The following is a 22355-nucleotide window of genomic DNA, read 5'->3' as shown; positions in this document are numbered from 1 at the left end:
GCACAATCTTCTTGATCGTTTTAGTCTTTTTCCAGAAAATCGACTTAGTCTGCCCATCATAGCCACTCTGCTTCCTGTCATCATGCTACTCTCTCTGGGCATACAGATAATCCTTGCCCTTCTTGTACTGTGTCGTTTTGTGGAGTTGGTGCTTGTCACACTTTTTACAGAAAGTCTGTGGGTTTTAGGAACATTTACCATGCTTGTGGGAGTGCTATTGGCAAAGAAAGGAAGTTTGTTTTTCTTTCAACCTCCTATCTTTCAACAATCTCACTCCCTTATTCCTAGAGTACACCTGTTTTCTGCACATGAAGGTAGTGGACCCATGTCAAAAATCACTTTTTGAGATTGTAAACACTTAAATGGCTTAGATCTACACCTTGAGACTCTGATTCAGTAGGTCTAGAGTGGAGATCAGGCACCACTGGATTTTTTTTAAAGCTCCCCAGGTGATCCTGATTTATAGCAAAGATTGAGAACAACTGCTTTAGGTTCTGCCATTTTCTCCAAAATTATCAGCCTCATTCTATCTTCACTTTCTTTTGTATCATTCCTTATTTCAGCGAGTCACTTGCCAGTATTCTCAACTTCCTTTCCCCTTTATTATTCTCTTGCACTCTTACAGGAAAAACCAAATCCTTATCAGGCTGACTGCCTTCCCTGTTATTCAGTGGGCTGCTGCAAGATTTTGAATTTGTTAGGGAAAATACACAAATGTGTATTTTCCACTTCAGAGTCAGTCTCTTATCTCATTTGGATGCTGCTAAGAAATTTTTCTCATGATCTTAGCCAGGTATCTTTCCAGTTTCCATAATACTTATTTCAAAATCACACCATTCTTTTTTTTTGTTTTTTTGGTTGTGAGGGGTAGTGCAGAGGGAGAAGTATGAACTTTTTTTTATTATTATACTTTAAGTTCTAGGGTACATGTGCACAATGTGCAGGTTTGTTACATATGTATACATGTGCCATGTTGGTGTGCTGCATCTGTTAACTCATCATTTACATTAGGTATATCTCCTAATGCTAACCCTCCCCTATCACCCAACCCCACAACAGGCCCCAGTGTGTGATGTTCTCCACCCTGTGTCCAAGTGTTCTCATTGTTCAATTCCCACCTATGAGTGAGAACTTGCAGTGTTTGGTTTTCTGTCCTTGCGATAGTTTGCTCAGAATGATGGTTTCCAGCTTCATCCATGTCCCTACAAAAGACATGAACTCATCCTTTTTTATGACTAAATAGTATTCCATGGTGTATATGTGCCACATTTTCTTAATCCAGTCTATCATTGATGGACATTTGGGTTGGTTCCAAGTCTTTGCTATTGTGAATAGTGCCGCAATAAACATACGAAAATCACACCATTCTTAACTCCCTTTCCCTGTCTTCTTCTTTCTCACTCTCAGATAACATTATTTCCTAATTTCTAGAGAAAATAGAAGCCCTATGCTGATCCTCTTTTTTTTCTCCTCATATCCTGTGCTGAAGGCCCACTATTTTTCGCAGTCCATGCCTCCTTCTCCCATAGCTCAATGGAAGAGTCAGCTTCTTAATTCACTAACCATGTTTTTCTTTTCGATCCCCACTGTCAAATCCTCTGCCCCTTCAGAGATCTGGCTCAGAAATTACCCCGGCTCATTCGTATCTTCAGCCTCTTTCTCTCCGTTTGCACCTTTTCATCAATAAAACCATTCTACGTCTCTCCCAATCTAAAAACACTAACAAATACATAGAACACACAAACCAAAACGACAAAAACACTTTTCCCTGACCTATCCCTTCCTGATCTCTCCTTCATAGTTGTGCCTTCTAAAAGAAAAATCTGTGTTCCCTAGCTACGTTTTCTACCCATCCGTTCACTCTACAAGCTACTGCCTTACGGCTTTTGCGCCCAGTATTCCAATGAAATAACTCTGGCCAATGTGGCCAGATTCCCCCTCTTTGCTAAGTCCAATGAACTGCTTTTTATTTATTTATTTATTTATTTATTTATTTATTTATTTATTTTGTTTGAGGTGGAGTCTCACTCTGTCATCGCCCAGGCTGGAGTGCAGTGGCACGATCTAGGCTCACTGCAAGCTCCGCCTTCCGGGTTCATGCCATTCTCCTGCCTCAACCTCCCGAGTAGCTGGGACTACAGGCGCCCACTACCATTCTCAGCTAATTTTTTGTATTTTTAGTAGAGATGGGGTTTCACCGTGTTGCCCAGGCTGGTCTTGAACTCCTGAACCCAGGCAATCCACCTGTCTTGGCCTCCCAAAGTGCTGAGATTACATGCGTGAGCCACGGTGCCCGGCCTATTTATTTTTAATTTAACTTAATTTAATTTAATTTTAAGTTCTGGGATACATGTGCAGGATATGCAGGTGTGTTGCATAGGTAAATGTGTGTCATCATGGTTTGCATCACCTATCAACCCATCACCTAAGTATTAAGCCCTGTATGCGTTAGCCATGTATCCTGATGCTCTCCCTCCTTCTGCACCCCAATAGGCCCCAGTGTGTGATGTTCCCCACCCAGTTTTCTTTTTTGAAATTTCTGAAGTTGCAGAAAAATAGAAAGAACAATACAGTGCTCACCTTATATACCCTCCAACTGGATTCACTAGTTCTCCACATTTTGTCATATTTGCTTTATCTGTGTACCTATAATATGTATCTCATTTTGCCAGACTATTTGAAAATTAGTTGAAAGCATCATGATTCTTGCTTTAAAACCTGAATGTGCATCTCCTAAGAATAAGGATGATTTTCTCAAACCACATTATTATATCTAAGATAAAAACTGTCAATACAGTATCATCTAATGTGTTCATATTTAAATTTCTCCAGTTGTCCTCCCAAAAAGTCTTAGGTATTTTTACTAATCTAGGAGCAAATCAAAGATCATGAATTGTATTTGGTTGTTTGATCTCCTTATTCTCTTTAAATTTATAACCATTCTGTCTCTCTCTGCATGTTTCTCATGGCATTGGCTTTAAGAGTTCAGAACAGTTGTTACAGAATGTACCATAGAATGTCCCCATTCTAGAATTTTAAAAATTGTTTCTCATGTTCAGATTTAGATTATACTCATTTGACAAGAGTTTTACATAAGCGATGTATACATTTTTTTTTTTTTGGTCTCGCTCTGTCGCCCAAGCTGGAGTGCAGTGGCATGATCTCAGCTCACTGCCACCTCCGTCTTCCAGGTTCAAATGATTCTTGTGCCTCAGCCTTCCAAGTAGCTGGGATTATAGGCATGCACCACCACGCCTGGATAATTTTTTGTATTTTTAGTAGAGATGGGGTTTCACCATGTTGCCCAGGCTGGTCTTGAACTCCTGAACTCAGGCTCTCCACCTGCCTTGGCCTCCCAAAGTGCTAGGATTACAGCCATGAGCCACCATGCCCAGCCAAGTGATGTATACTTTTACAGCATACCCCCAGGGAACACATAATGCCACATCCCACTAATTGAAAGTTACATTTCCCCCTTTGTAATTAGTATGTAATCTTTAGCAAATCTTTTGAAACCCTGTGAATATCCTGCTACTAAATAATCCTTCATCCAGTGGCTTTAGCGTCAACTAAAGATCCATGCCTAAATCAATTATTACATTGATGATTTTCTAATTTTATCATAGTTATTAGCTGACATTCTTCAGGAATAAAACAGCTTTCCCTGTTATCATTATAGAACCATCTTTTGTTTTTTTAATTTAAAGTGCTATGATGCATTGCTGTCACTACTGTTTTTGATTCTCAGTTGTATCAAATTTGACCAGCCCCTTAAAGCTGGTTTTGTGTCTTTTTAAAGGCATTACCCCAATTTATTGCTTTCTGGCACATCAAAACGTTTCAGGCTCACCTTGTATTTTGCCTGTTCCCTCAGACCTGGATTCAACCATTTTGCTAGCAAGCCCTTGTTCCTTTTAGGAGGGAATCATATTCAGAAATCAAGATCTGGCATGTATATTGCTACTGAGGTGCCATTGTGTCTCAGACCGTTTAGTGGCTAAAGCTTGGAAGTCAATTTTTAAAAATCATAAGTTAGAAGCACTGATAACTCAAATTCAAATCCGATATCATAGAGTTCTTCCTTATCATTCATATTTGTGTCTTTCCTACAGTGAAAACCCTAATTTCCAAAGACTTCAGTACATTTATTCATTTTCTCTCTTCTATAATACACATGAACTAGTTTCAGAATTATAACAACACTACCAACATTAACCGCTTACTAAGTAACCAAGGCTGGCTGTACAGTGTTCTAACGTTAGCACTGTGTTCTAATGTTATTTGAAGGAACAATCTTGTTTTCTCTGTGAGGTGGTTATCAATTTCCTTATTTACTTAGGTTTACTTGTTTTTGTTAGTATTTAATTTATTTTCATTTGTTTTTAATTTTATTTTTGAATACATGTAACATTTATATGGCTCAGAAATAAAAACTTTGTGAACAGTATGCTCTAAATAGAGTCTTGCTCCCATCCCTATCTACACCACTCTGTTTCTACTTATCCCTATACCCCATAGATAGCTGCTTTTATGAGTTTCTGTTTTATTCTTCCAGGTTTTTGTTTGTTTGTTTTTTGCAAAATTAAGTAAATGCTACAAACACACAGAAACACATGCACCCTTCCTTCCCCTTTCTTATGAAGAGGAGGGAAATTAACCTCTACCTCCTCAAGGGAGGAATATCAAAGAATTTTTGGACATATTTTAAAACCACCACCAGTTTGCCCCCGATCACAAATTATTTACATTTCACTCACATGCAAAATACATTCACTTTCTCCCAAGAAGGCCCCTAACAGTCTCATCCTGCTACAGCATCAGCTTAAGGCCAAAATTGCTTTATCCCTTCACATGTGTATTTTCCCCCGAGACCTTAAGCTTCTTCGGGGTTCAATAAGGGCATCAGTTAGCATAATTGTGCACAAAATTATTTTATGAAAAAGTTAATTAATGGTCCAGGCCCGGTGGCTCATACATGTAATCCCAGCACTTTGGGAGGCCGAGGTGGGCAGATCACCTGAGGTCAGGAGGTCAGGAGGTCAGGAGTTTGAGACCAAAAATACAAAAATACAAAATACAAAAATACAAAAAATTAGCCGGGCATGGTGGCTTGCTCCTATATTCCCAGCTACTCGGGAGGCTGAGGCAGGAGAATCGCTTGAACCGGGGGGCAGAGGTTACAATGAGCGAGATCGCATCATTGCACTCCAGCTTAGACAACAAGAGCGAAACTCCTTCTCAAGAAAAAAAGTTAATTAATGAATTATTTGATATTTAGGTTCTTCAAGTCCGTTTTTTGTGTCATCTATTCGTGGTACGATAATTGAAAACACATCTTCAGCTGGGACTTTGACACAGGTTCCTTTTTTCCCTAAATATGAAGCGGAACTTGATTCTCCTAGAAAAATCATCCAATATCCTGGAAAGGAACACTTTGAACGTGTTTTAGAAGAGTATTCACATCAAGTCAAAGATTTACAGAGAAGACTAAATGAAGTGAGTTGCCTTCTCTTCTGGTACCTGATGCTATTTGGGGTACAACAGTGAGGCCCAATATGTAGTTGTAAAGCCAGTTATACAACTTCCTGGAAGAAAAAACTAACAATGGGTTTATTGGTTAAATTTGTTAATTTGACCTGTGCCTTCTATTTTCAGTATTAAAATTGGGCTAATGAAAAGTCTACATATTAATTTTTCTTTTTTTAATAATTATTCAAAGCACCTTGGTTTCACGATGTAAATTTTAACAAAACTTGAATAACTCAAAATTATAAGTAGCATTTATCTGCAGTTATAATTAATGATTGGCGTAGACCTATTGTCCTGCTAACATGATACCTGATTTCTCTTTACAAAGCAATGGTAGAGGGTAGGTTTTTAGATATGTGTGTATGTATCATAGCTAAATAGCATCTAGAAGTTATTTGCTAAAAATTTCAAGTAGACATTATGTAGAATCAAGCTGGCTTTACAATTGCATATTGGGTCCCAGTAATTAACAATCTAAAAGCCAAACTCCTTACTGTCACATCCAAAGCTCTTCATGCTCTAACCTCGCCCTGGTACATTTTAGCCTCATATGCTACCCATTCTCCATAGGTACCTCTATTCTGGCAGTTTCAGGCCACTTGCTCGTCCCTGGATACTGCGCTATTCCAGACCTGCATGCCTTTGCCCAGGCCGTTTTCTCTTCTCTACTTTATCTGCCTGGCAAACTCTTATTGTGCACCAAGACTCAGCCCAGGCATTTTCTTCTCTGAACCCTTTCCTCTAGATGACATTAGGTGTGCTCTCCTCTGTACAGTTACTGCCGTTTGTACACATTTATTGTAGTATTTAGTACATCTAATTTTTCTCATTACCACATTACCTCATCAGATTGTGTGAACATTTTTAGGAAAAAAAAATCTACAATTTTATTTAGTGTTGAAAATTATGTACCCCAGTATGCACAGGGATAAAAAAATGAATAAGATAGGACTTACAAGGAATTCATAGTCTGGGAGGGGAGCTTGTCATATAAACAGTGGAATTACCCTATGATAAGTACACTAATGAAGATGTATATATAGACAAAGGAAGCACAGAGGTACCAATGAGAAGAAACAGTGTCTTAATTTGTTTTCTATGTCTATCCCCTAACAGTATATGACACTTTATTGGCCTTCAGTAAATATGTGTTAAATCAGTAAATTTCCTTCTTGTGTAGGTTTTTGTTTTTACTGGGGTTCCTAATTGCCTTTCTTTTTTCTTATACTATTTACCTTTATCATATCCTTATTAGAAAAAAACACATCATATAGGTTTTCTATATCCTCCTTTGACCCGGTACACTCCAAGCATCTTCTGACCTTTTGCCCAGTCTAGATTAGTTTCTCTTAGGTCTCTTGTATAACTCTTTTCCTAAGACTTCTGCCACTACTTTCCAGGTTGGATCCATGGTTTCCAGGAATCACTGTTTTCTCTCTTCTTTCTTTTTTTTTTTTTTTTTTTGATTAAACAAAAAGGCATATGTATTTATGGGTATATGAGCTATTTTGGTCAGGCATGCAATGTGTAAAAAATCACATAATGGAAAATTGGGTGTCCATCCTCTCAAGCATTTATACTTCATGTTACAAACAATCAAATTATATTATTTTAGTTATTTGAAAATGTACAATTGAATTATTATTGACTATAGTCGCCCTGTTGTGCTATCAAATACTAGGTCTTATTCATTGTATTTTTTTTTTGTACCCATTAACCATCCCCACCTCCCCTTGGCACTCCCCCACTACCCTTCCCACCCTCTCTGATAACCATCCCTCTACTCTCTATCTCCATGAGTTCAATTGTTTTTATTTTTAGATCCCACAAATAAGCAAGAACATGTGATGTCTGTCTTTCTGTGCCTGGCTTATTTCACTTAACATAATGACCTCCGGTTCCATCCATGTTGCAAATGACAGTATCTCATTCTTTTTTATGGCAAATGGTACTCCACTGTTTATAAATACCACATTTTCTATATCCATTCATCTGTGGTGGTTGGACACTAAGGTTGCTTCCAAATCTTGGCTATTGTGAACAGTCTGCAACAAACATGGGAGTGCAGATACCTCTTTGGTATATTGATTTCCTTTTTGGGGGGTATATACCCAACAGTGGGATTGCTGGATCATATGGTAGCTCCTATTTTCAGTTTTTTGAGGGACCTCCAAGCTGTTCTTTATAGTGGTTGTACTAATTCACATTCCCACCAACAGTGAACAAGGGTTCCCTTTTCTCCATATCCTTGCCAGCATTTGTTATTGCCTAACTTTTGGATAAAAACTATTTTAACTGGGATAAGTTGATATCTCATTGTAGTTCAGATTTGCATTTCTCTAATGATCAGTGATATTGAGCACTTTCTCATATACCTGTTTGCCATTTGTATTTGTTCTTTGAGAAATGTCTATTCAAATCATTTCCCTATTTTTAGTCAAATTACTAGATTTTTTCCTATAGAGTTGTTTGAGCTCCTTGTATATTCTGGTTATTAATCCCTTGTCAAATGAGTAGTTTGCAGATATTTCCTCCCATTCTGTGGGTTTTCTCTTCACTTTCTTGATTGTTTCCTTTGCTGTGTAGAAGCTTTCTAACTTGATGTGATTCCATTTGTCCATTTTTGCATTGGTTGCCTGTGCATGTGGGGTATTACTCAAGAAATTTTTGCCTAGACCAGTGTCCTAGGAAGTTTCCCCCAATGTTTTCTCATAGAGTTTCATAGTTTGAGGTCTTATATATAAGTATTTAACCCATTTTGATTTGATTTTTAAATATAGTGAGAGATAGGGATCTAGTTTCATTCTTCTGCATATGGATATCCAGTTTTCCCAGTACCATTTATTGAAAAGACTGTCGTTTCCCTAATATATGTTTTTGGCACCTTTGTTGAAAATAAATTCACTGTATGTGAGTGGATTCATTTCTGGGTTCTCTATTCTATTCTGTTGTTCTATGTGTTTGTTTTTATGCCAGTACCATGCTGTTCTGGTTACTGTAGCTCTGTAGTGTAATTTGAAGTCAGATAATGAATTCCCCCAGTTTTATTCTTTTTGTTCAGGATAGCTTTGGCCATTCTGCATCTTTTGTGAGTCTATATGAATTTTAAGATTGTTTTTTCTATTTCTGTGAAGAATAACATTAGTATTTTGATAGAGATTGCATTGAATCTATAGATTGCTTTGGATTTTATGGTCATTTTAACAATATTGATTTTTCGAATCCATGAATATGGGATACCTTTCCGATTTTTGGTGTCCTCTTCCATGTCTTTCATCAGTATTTTATAGTTTTCATTGTTGAGGTCTTTCACTTCTTTGGTTAATTCCTAGTTATTTCATTTTATTTGTGGAACTTGTAATGGGATTACTTTTTTTATTTCTTTTTCAGATTGCTCACTGTTGGCATATAGAAATGCTATTGATTTTTATATGTTGACTGTGTCCTGCAACGTGACTGAATTTGCTTATTAGTTCTAATAGTTTTTTGGTGGAGTTTTTAGGTTTTTCCAAATATAAGATTATATCATCTGCAAACAAGGATAATTTGACTTCTTCCATTCCAGTTTGAATGTCATTTCTTTCTTTCTCTATGTGGTTGCTCAAGCTAGGACTTCCAGTACTATGTTGAATAACGATGGTGAAAGTGGGCATCTTTGTCGTGTTCCAGATCTTGCAGGAAAGGCTTTTAGTTTTTCTCCGTTAAGTATAATACTAGCTGTGGTTCTGTCATATATGGCTTTTATTATGTTGATCTTGTAGGTGTGCTTCATTGTTTTCTATTCTATACCCATTTTTTTGAGAGTTTTATCCTGAAGAGATGTTTAACTTTATCAAATGCTTTTTCGGCCTCAATTGAAATAATCATATGGTTTTTGTTTTTCATTATGTTGATATGATGTATCACATTGATTGATTTACATATGTTTAACCATCCTTGCATCCCAGGGATAAATCCCACTTGGTCATGATGTATGAACTTTTTAATGTATTGCTGAATTAAGTTTGCTAGTATTTTGTTAAGAATTTCTGCATCAATATTCATCAGAGATACTGACCTGTAGTTTTCTTTTTTTGATGTGTCTTTGTCTGGTTTTGGTATCAGGGTAATAACTGCCATCATAGAATGAGTTTGGAAGAAGTTCCTCTTCCTCGATTTTTTGGAACAGTTGAGTATAATTGGTGTTGGTTCTTTAAATGTTTGGTATTCAGCAGTGAAGCCATCAGGTTCTGGGCTTTTCTTTACTGGGACTTGTTCAGGTTTTAGATTTCTTCAGGGTTCAGTCCTGGTAAGTTGTATGTATCTAGGAATTTGTCTTTTTTTTCTAGATGTTTCCAGTTCATTGGCATGTAATCACTCATAGTAGCTACTAATGATCCTTTGAATTTATGCAGTATCAGTTGTAATGTATCCTTTTTTGTCTCTGAATATATTTATTTGGGTCTTCTCTCTTTTTTCTTAGTCTGGCTAAAGGTTTGTTAAATTTGTTTATCTTGTCAAAAAAACAACTTTTTGTTTCATTGATCTTTTGTATTATTTTCTTCATTTTACTTTTATTTCTGCTCTGATCTTTATTATTTCTTTTCTTGTACTAATTTTGGGTTCAGTTTGCTCTTTTCTGGTTCTTTAAAATACATCGTTTAAATTGCTTATTTGAAGTTTTTCTTCTTTTTTGAAGTAGGCGCTTAATGGATATATATTTCCCTCTTGGTACTGCTTTCACTGTATCCCATAGGTTTTGGGATGTTGTATTTTCATTATCATCTGTTTCAAAAAATTTTTTATTTCCTTCTTAATTTCTTCATTGACTCACTGGTTATTCAGGAGCATATTGTTTAGTTTCTGTGTATTTGTATGATTTCCAAAATTCCCCTTGTTATTGATTTGTAGTTTTATTCCCTTGTTGTCAGAGAAGATGGTTGATATTATTTCAGGTTTTCTTGAATGTTTTAAAACTTGTTTTGTGACCTAGTATATGGTCTCTCCTTGAGAATCATCCATGTGCTGAGAAATGTATTCTGCCCAGAACATTCCTGTGTCTATTGCTGTGTGTATACAAGGCTGTGTATTCTGCAGCCTTTGGATGAAATGTTCTGTACGTATCTATTGGCTCCATTTGGTCTATGGTGCAGATTAGGTTTTATGTTTCTTTGTAGATTTTCTGTCTGGACGATCTATCCAGTCCTGAAAGTGGGGTGTTGATGTATCTTGCTATTATTGTATTGAGGTTTATCTCTCTTTTATTTCTGATAGTATTTGCTTTATATATCTGGATGCCCCAGTCATGGCTGCATATGTATTTTAAATTGTTACCTCCTGCTACTGAATTGACCTATTTATCATTATATTGTGACTTCTTTGTCTCTTCTTATAGTTTTTGTCTTGAAATCTATTTTGTTTGATATAAGTATAGCTACATCTGCTCTTTTTTGGTTTCCATTGGCATGGAATATCTTTTTCCATCCCTTTGTTTTCAGACTGTGTGTGTCTTTGTAGGTGTAGTGTGTTTCTCATTGGCAACAGATCAGTGAGTCTTATTTTTTAATCCATTCAGCCACTATGTGTCTTTTGATTAGAGAGTTTAGTCCATTTATGTTCAATGTTATTATTGATGAGTAAGGACTTACTCCTGCCATTTTTGTTATTTGTTTTTTGGTTGTTTTGTAGTCTTCTCTTCCTTCTTCTTTTCCTTCCTGTATTCCTCCTAGTGAAGGTGATTTTTCTCTGTTGGTATGCTTTGATTTCTTTATTTTTAAGCCAGTCAAATTTAGCAGTTAGTTTTATACCAACTCTAGTGACACTAATGTTAATAAGTTCTGATAACCAACTACCATGCTTTGATTTCTTGCTTTTATTTTCTGCATATCTGTTGTATGTTTTTCACCTTTGAGGTTACCATGAGGCTTGCAATTCTCTCTTATAAGCCATTATTTTAAACCCATCACTTTTTAAGTGATGACAGTTTAACGCTGATTGCATAAACAAACAAACATACAACAACAAAACTAATACAAACTCTACACTTTTGACTTTGTGCCCCCACTTTTTAACTTTTAGTTGTTTCTATTTTAATCTTATTCTAGAAAAGTGTTTATTTCTCCTTCAAGTTTGAAGGATATTTTCACTAGATATACTATTCTGTGGTAGATGGTTTTTTTCCTTCAGCACTTTAAATATGTCATGCCACTCTCTCCTGGCATGTAAGGTTTCCACTGAAAAAAGCCTGCTGCCAGATGAACTGGAGCTTCATTGTATGTTGTTTCTTTTATCTTGCTGCTTTCAGGATCCTTTATCCTTGACCTTTGGGAGTTTGATTATTAATTGCCTTGAGATAGTCTTCTTTGAGTTAAATCTGCTTGATGTTCTGTAACCTTGTACTTCAATGTTGGTATTTTTCTCTAGGGTTGGGAAGTTCTCTGATACTTTCCCTTTTAATAAACTTTCTACCCCTATCTCTTTCTCTAACTCCCTTTTAAGGCCAATAAGTTAGATTTGCCCTTTTGAGGCCATTTTCTAGATCTTGTAGGTGTGCTTCATTGTTTTCTTTTCTTTTTTATTTTGTTTCCTCTGACTGTATATTTTCAAATAGCCTGTCTTCTGACTAATTCTTTCTTCTGCTTGATCATTTCTGGTATTAAGAGACTCACGCATTCTTCAGCACATCAATTGCATTTTTCAATTCTAATATTTCTGCTTGATTCTTTGTAATTATTTTAATCTCTTTGTTAAATTTATCTGATAGAATTCTGAATTCTTTTTCTGAGTTGTCTTTAATTTCTTTGAATTTCCTCAAAACAGATACTTTGAATTATCTGTCTGAAAAGTTATATACCTCTGATTTTTCAGGATTGGTCCCTGGTACCTTACTTAGTTCATTTAGTGAGGTCATGTTTTCCTGGATGGTGTTGATGCTTGTAGATGTACTTTGGTGTCTGGGCATTGAAGTTAGTTATTTGTGGTAGTCTTCACAGTTGAGCTTATTTGTGCCTGTCCTTCTCAGGAAGGCTTTCCAGGTATTCAAAACCCCAAGCCTAATAACGCTGTGGTTTTTGCAGACTCATAGAGGTACTGCCTTGGTGGTCTTGGATAAGATCTGGAAGAATTCTCTGGATTACCAGGCAGAGACTCTTGTTCTTTTCTCTTACCTTTCTCCCAAACATATGGAGTTTCTCTGTCTCTCTCCCTCTCTGTGCTGACCCACGTGGAACTGGGGGTGTGGTTATGCAAGCACTCCTGTGGCTGCCAACACTGGGAATGTGATGGGTCAGACCTGAAGTCAGCACTGTACCGAGTCTTGTCCAAGGTCCTTCCCTTCAGGGTGGTGAGATCCCCCAGGTCCTGTACATGTCCGGATGTGCTGTCCGGGAGCCAGGATTTGGATCCAAATACCTTAGCAGTTTACCTCATATTCTATTCTACTACGGCTAAGCTGGCAGTCAAACCACAATACAAAGTCCTTCCCATTCTTTCCTCCCCTTTCCAAAGGCAGAAGAGCTTCTCCCTGTGGCCACGACCACCACTAGTCCTTGGGGTTTCTGCCCTTCCACCACTGATGTTCACTTAAAGCCAAGGACTCTTCGATTAGCTTGTGGTGAATGTTGCCAGCCCTGGGACTCACCCTTTAGGGCACTGGGTTCCCTTCTGACACAGGACAGGTCCAGAAATGCTGCCCTGCCCAGGTCCAAATGCATAGTCCTGGACTTGGAGACTCCAAGAGCCTGCTTGTTGCTCTACCCACTGTGGCTAAGCTGGTATCTAGGGTGTAAGACAAAGTCTCCTTTACTTTTCCCTCTGCTTTTCTCAAACAGAAGGAGTCTTTCACTGTAGCCACCATAGCTGGGAATGTGCTAGGTCACTCCTGAAGCCAGCACATCTCAGAGTCCAAGGCCGAAAGCGTACTCTCAGGGCATCACTGCTGGTTATTCAGGGCCCAAGGGTTCTTTATTTTTATTATTTTTATTTTTATTATTTTTTGAGATGGAGTCATGTTCTGTCACCCAGGCTGGAGTACAGTGGTGCCATCTCAGCTCACTACAACTTCTGCCTCCCGGGTTCAAATGATTCTCCTGCCTCAGCCCCCTAAGTACCTGAGACTACAGGCATGCGCCACCATGCCCGGCTAATTTTTTTGTTTTGGGTTTTTTGTTTTGTTTTGTTTTGTTTTTTGAGACAGAGTCTCTCTTTGTCACCCAGGCTGGAGTGCAGTGGCGCAATCTCAGCTCACTGCAACCTCTGCCTCCCAGGTACAAGCGATTCTCCTGCCTCAGCCTCCTGAGTAGCTTGGACTACAGGCACACGCCACCACGCCTGGCTAATTTTTGTATTTCTAGTAGAGACAGGGTTTCACCATCTTGGCCAGGCTGGTCTCGAACTCCTGACCTCATGATGCCCACCTCGGCCTCCCAAAGTGCTGGGATTACAGGCGTGAGCTACCGCGCCCAGCCTGTTTTTTTGGATTTTTAGTAGAGACAGGGTTTCACCATGTTGGTCAGGCTGGTCTTGAACTCCTGAGCTCAAATGATCTGCCCACCTCGGCTTCTCAAAGTGCTGGAATTACAGGTGTTAGCCACCATGCCTGGTCCCCAAGGACTCTTTAGTCAGCAGGTAATGAACCCTTCCAGGACTGCGTTCTTCCCTTCAAGGTAATGGGTTCCCTTTTGGCCCAGGGTGTATCTTGAATTGTTGTCCAGGAGGTGGGTCTTGGAATGGGGACCTCATGACTCTGCCCACTGCCCTACCCTACTGTGGCTGAACTGGTATCTAACATGCAAGACAAAGTCCTTTTTACACTTTGCTCTCCTCTCCTCAAGTAGAAGGAAGGAGTCACTTTTGTTGCTGCAAGCTGCACTGTCTGGGGTTGGGAAAGGGATTGTGCAAGCACTCCCTTAACCACACCAGCTTGGGTCTCCTTAGGTCACATGCCACCCTAGTTTACTGGCTCTAAGCCCAGCCTAGCACTAGGAATTGCCTAAGAATTGCAGTCCTTGTGTCCTAGGCTGCCTTTCAAATTTACCTAGGACCCCAGTGCACTCAGCGGTGGTGAGGCTTGCTGAGAAACTTGAGTTCTGACCACTGAAATGGACGATTCCCCCCTGACTAGGGCTGGTTCGAATGCTCCCTCTAAGCCCAGCATGGCTTGATTCTCCCCTCTGATGGGGCAGCACTGAATTAAATATAAAATCCCCCCATTGCTGTGCTCTCCCTCCCCTACGCAGATCCTCTGCATAGCCACTGCTGGGAGATGGTGAAAGGGGTGGCGTTGGAGATTCGAGACTGTCTCTCCTGCCCTCCTCAATGCCTCCTTCCACCATATGAATTAAAACCAGGTACTATTTTTAATGGTGGAGGGTGTCCAGGTTCTTGGCGCCTTGAACAAAGAATTGGACAAAACACACAAACCAAGGAAGGAATGAAGGAATTTATTGAAAATGAAAGTACACTCCACAGTGTGGGAGTGGGCCTAAGCATAGGAACTCAAAAGCCCCGTTAGAGAATTTTTGGGAGTTTAAATACTCCCTAGAGGATTCCATTGGTTACTTGGGGGTATGCCCTATGTAAATGAGGAAAATGAAATAAAATTACAAAGTCATTTACATCCTACACCCTAAGGAGAGGATATTTCCTGTCACGGCTGAAGTGTGAATCCGCCTTATGTTCCCTGCCTCCAGACCCTATTTTCCTGCCTCACTATTTTTCACTTGACTTTTGTGTTCTTGTGATGGTGCTTTTCTGTGTGCAGATAGTTTTTAAAATTTGGTGTTCCCATCGGGGGTGGCAGGTGTGAGGGAATGAATGGTGTAGGCTTCTATTCCACCATCTTGCTCTGCCTCCAGCCTCTCCTGTCTTCTTCCTTGATCTACTTCTTCATTTAGTCAAAACACGTCTTTGTTAAATTCTTAATAAACTGTTAAATTCTTAAGAAAGAGATACATTTTATGAATCTTTGCATGTCTGAGAATGACTCTATTTTACACTCACACTTGATTGATAATTGGCTCGGTAAAGTTGAAAGTAATTTCTCTCAATCTTTTGAAGATATTGTGCTTTTGCATTCAGTATCACTATTGAGATGTATATCCGGTTCTTGTTCCTTTGTAGATGATTTTTTATTTTTTACTTACTTGAATTTCATCTTTAACATCTTTTCTTTGTCTCTGAAATGCCACCATAATGTACTTAGGTATGAATTTTTGTTTTTTCATTCACCATGCTAGGGACTCAGTAGACCTATTTGTCTGTAGATGTGTGCCTTTCAGTTTGGAGGAATTCAGTTGCGTTTTTTCTTTGGCAGTTTCCCTTCTTCTGTTTTTTCAGTTCTGTCTTTCCAAAGTTCCTGTTGGAAACATACTTTCACCTCAGTTAAATCTCTACATCTCTTACTTTTTGTTTCAAAAATTTGTCTACTTTTTCTACCTTTGGAGGACATTTCTTGACTTGCAATATTTCTATTGAATTGAACTTTTTCATTTACAACCATATTTTTTAAATTTTCATGACCCTTTCTCCTCTGATCACTTCTGTGGCATAGCATCTTATTCTTGCTTTATGCTGATGATGTCTCTTGAATTTCTCTGTAAATACAAGTTTTTGAAGTGTTCTTCTATTCCTTGCATTATCTTTCTTTGTTACCTCTGGTTCTTCTTTTTTTCTGGGTGTTTGCTTGTTTATTTGATATTGATCTATGTATTACTTTGTGATTTTTCTTCAAGTGTTCAGCAGTTTTTGGTTTTCTGTTTATATTCAAGCGTTAGACAATAAAAAGGACTGATGGCAAACTCTCTATTCATGGGCAGAACTTGATGGCTTTGCTGTGGGAGGATTAGGTATGGCATCAACTATGTACGGGAGCATCTTCTGCAGCATCTCCTGTGCTGGGAGATCCCTCAGTGCCTGATCTTAGAAATCTTTGTGTATTTCTCTGTAGTAGGATACCTGGAGTTTTGGGTGGTGATGTCTGCTGCCAGGTATTTTAAGAGGGTAGGAGGTAGGGATTGACTTCTTTATGTACAGAATTTCAACCAATTCTCATGTTTTCATGTAAAAAATGTATTCTTATTTCCATGTTGAGCTGGAAGTAAGATTTGTTTTAGAAGCAGAGTTTTGGTTGTAGAGAATAGATTAAACGGGGTCAAGCTTGATACAGGGAGACTAGTTAAGGTATTCTCGTAATCTAAGTGAGAAATTATTAATTAGTCTTTGAACTGCAGCAGTGAGGGAAGGAAGTAGACATAAAAATGAATTGAAAATATATATAGATTTTTGGAACTTACTAGCTATAAGGAAATGTGTTTCTCTAATAAAGATTAATTTGCATGGCTTTTTTTTCAGAGCAATGAATTGCATGAGAAACAAAAGTTTTATTTGAGGCAGTCAGTCATTGATTTGCAAACAAAACTTCAGGAGATGCAAATGGAGAGAGATGCTATGGCTGACATCAGGTTGGGATTTGTGAAATTATTTTAAAGTCACATTTTCATTATGTGAAATTATTTTAAAGTTTTACTGTTTGTAGTAAAACTACTTGTGTGAATATGAGTTTTATCAATGTTATTTATTTTCTTTCATTTATTTCATAGACGAAGGGAGAGTCAGTCCCAGGAGGATTTAAGAAATCAGCTTCAAAATACAGTTCATGAACTTGAAGCTGCCAAATGCCTTAAGGAGGACATGCTGAAAGACAGCAATACACAGATAGAGCAACTACGAAAAATGATGCTTAGTCATGAGGGAGTGCTTCAGGAAATCCGGTCAATCCTGGTTGACTTTGAAGAAGCCTCAGGCAAAAAAATATATGAACATGACAGCATGTCTACTCTGCACTTCCGCAGCTTGGGCTCAGCTATTAGTAAAATCCTAAGAGAATTAGACACAGAGATTTCTTTTCTTAAAGGGAGGATATTTCCAGTAAGTGGTGAGAATGCTACTTCAATAATTTTATATTAAAATGCATGAAGAGAATAGCATTAGATGTGTAATTTTTAAAATTCTTAAAATAAGCTAAGTTCTCATTTTTCTGAAATAACAGAAGTTACTTCCACAATAATCTCTCATAATAGGAACTACCTTGGTTTACCTGTATAGCTTCATGACAGTATAGACAAAGTAAAAGATCTAATAAAATATGGGGATAGAATGTATTTGATTTTAGTATTATTTCTATTTGCATTTAAAGCATTCCTTTAGTTGAAAATATCCAGATTTTCCAAGCCTTATATTTACCAGTAACTAAATCAGGGTCTCTTTTTAAAAACCAGGTAGAGGATCAACTTGAAGCACTGAAATCTGAATCACAGAACAAAATGGAACTACTTCTGCAACAACATCAAGATAGGTAGGTTTCTGACTGAGGTATGGAAAAGCCTAGTGAAACTAAACCACAGTTTTACAGTGTTTCAGCCACAATTCCAAAATCTAAACCACTCTGAAACACATAAGTTTTTTTTTATAGGTTTATAGGAAACTCATGTTACAATTTTGTTTTCCTGACCCTGGTTAAAATGGTAAGGAAGGTGTTATTTGAGACAATTACAATAGGAGTATTGCTATAGGAGAGAGAGAGATTAAGCTCAGCTTCCGGTACAAGGCCAAATAGGGATTTATAGCCACAGGGCATGGTGAGGGGGTCTGTCGATGGAAAATTACTGAGAAAAGGCATCAAGAGTAGGGGGATTCTTGCTAAACTCAGGCCAAGGGCTTAGATATGAAAGGCAGCGGATGAAGAACTTGACCAGATATCGAGGGTGGGAGGACTAAACTGACTCAGCAAGATTCTTGCTAGGTCTGGGCTAGGCAGGCCAAAGGTTGAGGCATAGTTGAAAAGAGGCCTCAGAAGAGCCTGACCAAAGTTTGGTGAAGGAGACAGTTTTTGTCACTCATTTGTTGGAAAAACCTGACCAGAGCTAATGTAACCCTTTCCATAGTCTATGATTTAGTGTGAATACTTGCAAATTGTTGCATTCATAATATGTTTGGTTAATGGGACGCTTCCCTACATCTCACTTGGGGTATCATATAATATATAGTACTTGCAATTTATTACCAAGGTAAACTAAAAAAAAAATCTGAATTCCAAAACTAGCTGGCTCCCAAAAGATTTGGATAAAGGATTTTGGACCTGTTGTAGACACTTGTTATTAAAAGAGTAGCATGTACAAAAGTAAAGCAAAATACTAAATTTGAGAGTATTGAAAATCATTCATTTTAAAAATAATTCATAGGAAAATCTTCTGTATCAAATAACAATCACCACATTCTTTTTATAGGATTGAGCAGTTAATAAGTGAACATGAAGTTGAAATAACAGGACTTACTGAGAAAGCTAGCAGTGCTCGAAGCCAAGCCAATAGTATCCAGAGTCAAATGGAAATCATTCAGTATGTGATTTAAACTGTTAGTCATTCATCTTCATTTTAGAGATATTATTTTCATTAACTTTCTGTTCTATAATCTTTTAGAATTTGCTTGGTAAGATTTCATAAGAAAGTAAAACTTTTTTTCTAACATTTAAATGAACAGGAAATATTGCTTAACATAGGTAACATTATCTGACCATATAAGAAGTATTTTTGCAAGTATTTGGAGCTCCTGGGATTGGCTGTTTTAAGTATTTGTATTAGTCCATTCTTAACACTGCTATAAAGAACTACCTGAGACTGGGTAATTTATGAAGAAAAGAGATTTAATTGACTCAGCGTTCCACAGGCTTAACAGGAGTCATGAGTGGGAGGCCTCAGGAAACTTACAATTATGACGGAAAGCAAAGGGGAAGCAAGCACATCATACCATGGCAAAGCAAGAGAGAGAGAGAGTGGGGACGTGCCACACTTTTAAACCATCAGATCTCATGAGAACTCACTCACTATCACGAGAAAATCATGGGGGAAATCTGCCGCCATGATCCAGTTACCTCCCACCAGGCCCCTCCCCTGACACGTGATTACAATTCAGATTTGTAATCTCCAAATATCATGTCCTTCTCACATTTTAAAATATAACTACTGGCCATACGCGGTGGCTCATGCCTGTAATCCCAGCACTTTGGGAGGCTGAGAGGAGGGCAGATCACGAGGTCAGGAGATTAAGACCATCCTGGCTAACACAGTGAAACCCTGTCTCCACTAAAAATACAAAAAATTAGCTGGGCTTGGTGGCGAGCACCTGTAGTCCCAGCTACTCGGGAGGCTAAGGCAGGAGAATGGCATTAACCTGGGAGGCAGAGCTTGCAGTGAGCCGAGACTGCACTCCAACCTGGGCGACAGTGCAAGACTCTGTCTCAAAAAAAACAAACAAAAAAAATACAATTATCCCTTCTCAACAGTCCCCCAGTCTTAACTCATTTAAGCATTAACTCAAAAATCCACAACCCAAAGTCTCATCTGAGACAAGATAAGTCCCTTCTGCCTATGAGCCTGTAAAATAAAAAACAAGTTTGTTACTTCCAAAATACAATTGGGTTACAGGCATTGGGTAAATGCTCTTATTCCAAATGGGAGAAATAGGCCAAAACAAAGGGGCTTCAGGACCCATGCAAGTCCAAAATCCAGCTGGGCAGTCATTAAATCTTAAAACTCTAAAATAATCTCCTTTGACTCCATGTCTCACATCCAGGGCACACTGATGCAAGGTGGAGGCTCCCAAGGCCTTGGGCAGCTCTGCCTCTGTTGCTCTGCATTGTACAGGCTCTGCGGCTGCTTTCACAGGCTGGCATTGAGTGTCTGTAGCTTTTCCATGTGCACAGTGCAAGCTGCCTGTGGATCTACTATTCTGGGGTCTGGAGGATAGTGGCCCTCTTCTCACAGCTCCACTAGGCAGTGTGCCAGTGGGGACTCTGTGTGGGGGTTCCAACCCCACATTTCCCCTCCACATTACCCTAGTAGAGATTCCCCATGAGGGCTCTACTCCTGCAACCGATGTCTGCCTGAACATCCAGGCATTTCCATACATGCTGTGAAATCTAGGCAGAGGTTCCCAAACCTCAACTCTTGCTTTCTGTGCACCTGCAGGCTCAACACCATGTGGAAGCTGCCTAGTCTTGGGGCTTGCACTCTCTGAAGCAACAGCCCAAGCTGTACCTTGGCTCCTTTTAGCCACAGCTGGAGCTGGAGCAACTGGGACACAGGGTGCCAGGTACTGAGGATGCACAGAGCAGTGGAGTGGGCCCTGGCTCACAAAAGCATTTTTTCCTCCTAAGTCACCAGGCCTGTGATGGAAGGGGCTGCCTAAAGATCTCTGACATGCTCTGGAGATGTTTTCCCCATTGTCTTGCACCTCTTCTTTACTTATGCAAATTTCTACAGCCGGCAGCTTGAATTTGTCCCCAGAAAATGGGTTTTTCTTTTACATCAGGCTGCAAATTTTTCCAACTTTTACACTGTGCTTCCCTTTTAAACATAAGTTCCAGTTTCAGACCTCTCTTTGTGAATACATATGACTGTATGCTTTCAGAAACAGTCAGGTGACATCTTGAATGCTTTGCTGCTTAGAAATTTCTTCTGCCAGATACCCTGAATCATATCTGTCATGATCAAAGTTCCACAGATCTTTAGGGCAGGGGCAAAATGCTACCAGTGTCTTTGCTAAAGCATAGTAAGAGTGATCTTTACTCCAGTTCCCAAGAAGTTCCTCATCTCCATCTGAGACCACCTCAGCCTGGACTCATTGTCCATATCACTATCAGCATTTTGGTCACAACCATTCAACAAGTCTCTAGGAAGTTCCAAACTTTCCCTCATCTTTCTGTCTTCTTCTGATCCCTCCAAACTGTTCCAACCTCTGCCTGTTACCTAGTTCCAAAGTCACTTTCATATTTTCAGGTGTCTTTGTAGCAGTGCCCTACTCTCCTGGTACCAGTTTTCTGTATTAATCCATTCTTACACTACTATAAAGAACTGTGCAAGACTGGGTAATTTATGAAGAAAAGAAGTTTAGTTGACTCACAGTTCCACAAGTTTAACAGGAATCATGACTGGGAGGCCTCAGGAAACTTACAATCATGGGGAAAGCAAGCACGTCTTACCATGATGGAACAGGAAAGCAGGGAAGTGCCATATAAACCATCAGATGTTGTGAGAACTCACTCACTAGCATGAGAACAGCATGGGGGAAGTCTGCCCCCACGATCCAATCACCTCCCACTAGGTCCCTCCCCTGACGTGTGGGGATTACAATTTGACATGAGATTTGGGTGGGGACACAGAACCAAACCGTATCTGTGTGTGTGTGTGTATGTATGTATGTGTGTGTGTGTGCAATATATATGAATATAAGTAAAATGTGTGCATATGCATAGAAATTATTTTATTTGAGTTGTATGTTAAAACTTTTTATATGGACATTTTCCATCATATACAAAAGTAGAGAGAAAATAGTGTAATGTACTCCCATACAGCTGTCACCCAGCTTCTGCGGTTTACAATATATTTGAGCTGGAGCTTTTGAGTCAATTTTGGAAAATAAAAGACTATTGGCTTAATAGTGCCATATAAAATAACTAGTGGTAGTGTCAAAAAGCTAGAATACTCAGCTGTTACTCTTATTCTTAGTTTGCTATTTGCATTTATTCTCCTTCTAAACTCTTCTTAGAGAGCAAGCAAGAAATCAAAACTCTATGTATATGCGTCAGCTCAGTGATCTGGAATCTACTGTTTCTCAGCTACGTTCTGAATTAAGGGAAGCCAAAAGGATGTATGAAGACAAGGTGAGTTTAGGTTTTGCTGCTCTGCTTCTAGAGACTATAATAGCCAGAATCAATATTATGTTATTAATAGTTTATTTGAAAATAAGGAATCAAAGTAATTTCAAATTAAAAGCAGTTTATAAGCTGGAGT

General features: G+C 38.7%; 1 protein-coding gene across 6 annotated transcripts in view; it reads left to right on the top strand.

Annotated features, from left to right (window-relative positions):
- The window catches only part of CCDC158 (coiled-coil domain containing 158), a 116103-nt gene that overhangs the window by 19154 nt on the left and 74594 nt on the right, over positions 1-22355 (top strand). For 2 of the 6 annotated variants that reach the window (XM_073017414.1, XM_007998961.3), the window contains exons 4-9: positions 5279-5496; positions 16858-16967; positions 17106-17433; positions 17784-17860; positions 18792-18902; positions 22111-22225. In XM_073017414.1, the coding sequence (XP_072873515.1) occupies positions 5279-5496; positions 16858-16967; positions 17106-17433; positions 17784-17860; positions 18792-18902; positions 22111-22225 (959 nt within the window). The remainder of the gene's footprint in view (positions 1-5278; positions 5497-16857; positions 16968-17105; positions 17434-17783; positions 17861-18791; positions 18903-22110; positions 22226-22355) is intronic. The other 4 variants (XM_073017417.1, XM_073017416.1, XM_073017418.1 and 1 more) reach the window with 4 other exon arrangements.

The sequence above is a fragment of the Chlorocebus sabaeus genome, chromosome 7 (assembly GCF_047675955.1).
Source record: "Chlorocebus sabaeus isolate Y175 chromosome 7, mChlSab1.0.hap1, whole genome shotgun sequence".
Classification (NCBI taxonomy): Eukaryota; Metazoa; Chordata; class Mammalia; order Primates; family Cercopithecidae; genus Chlorocebus; species Chlorocebus sabaeus.
Note: the sequence above shows the minus strand (reverse complement) of the source record. Positions and strands in the feature narration are given on the sequence as shown.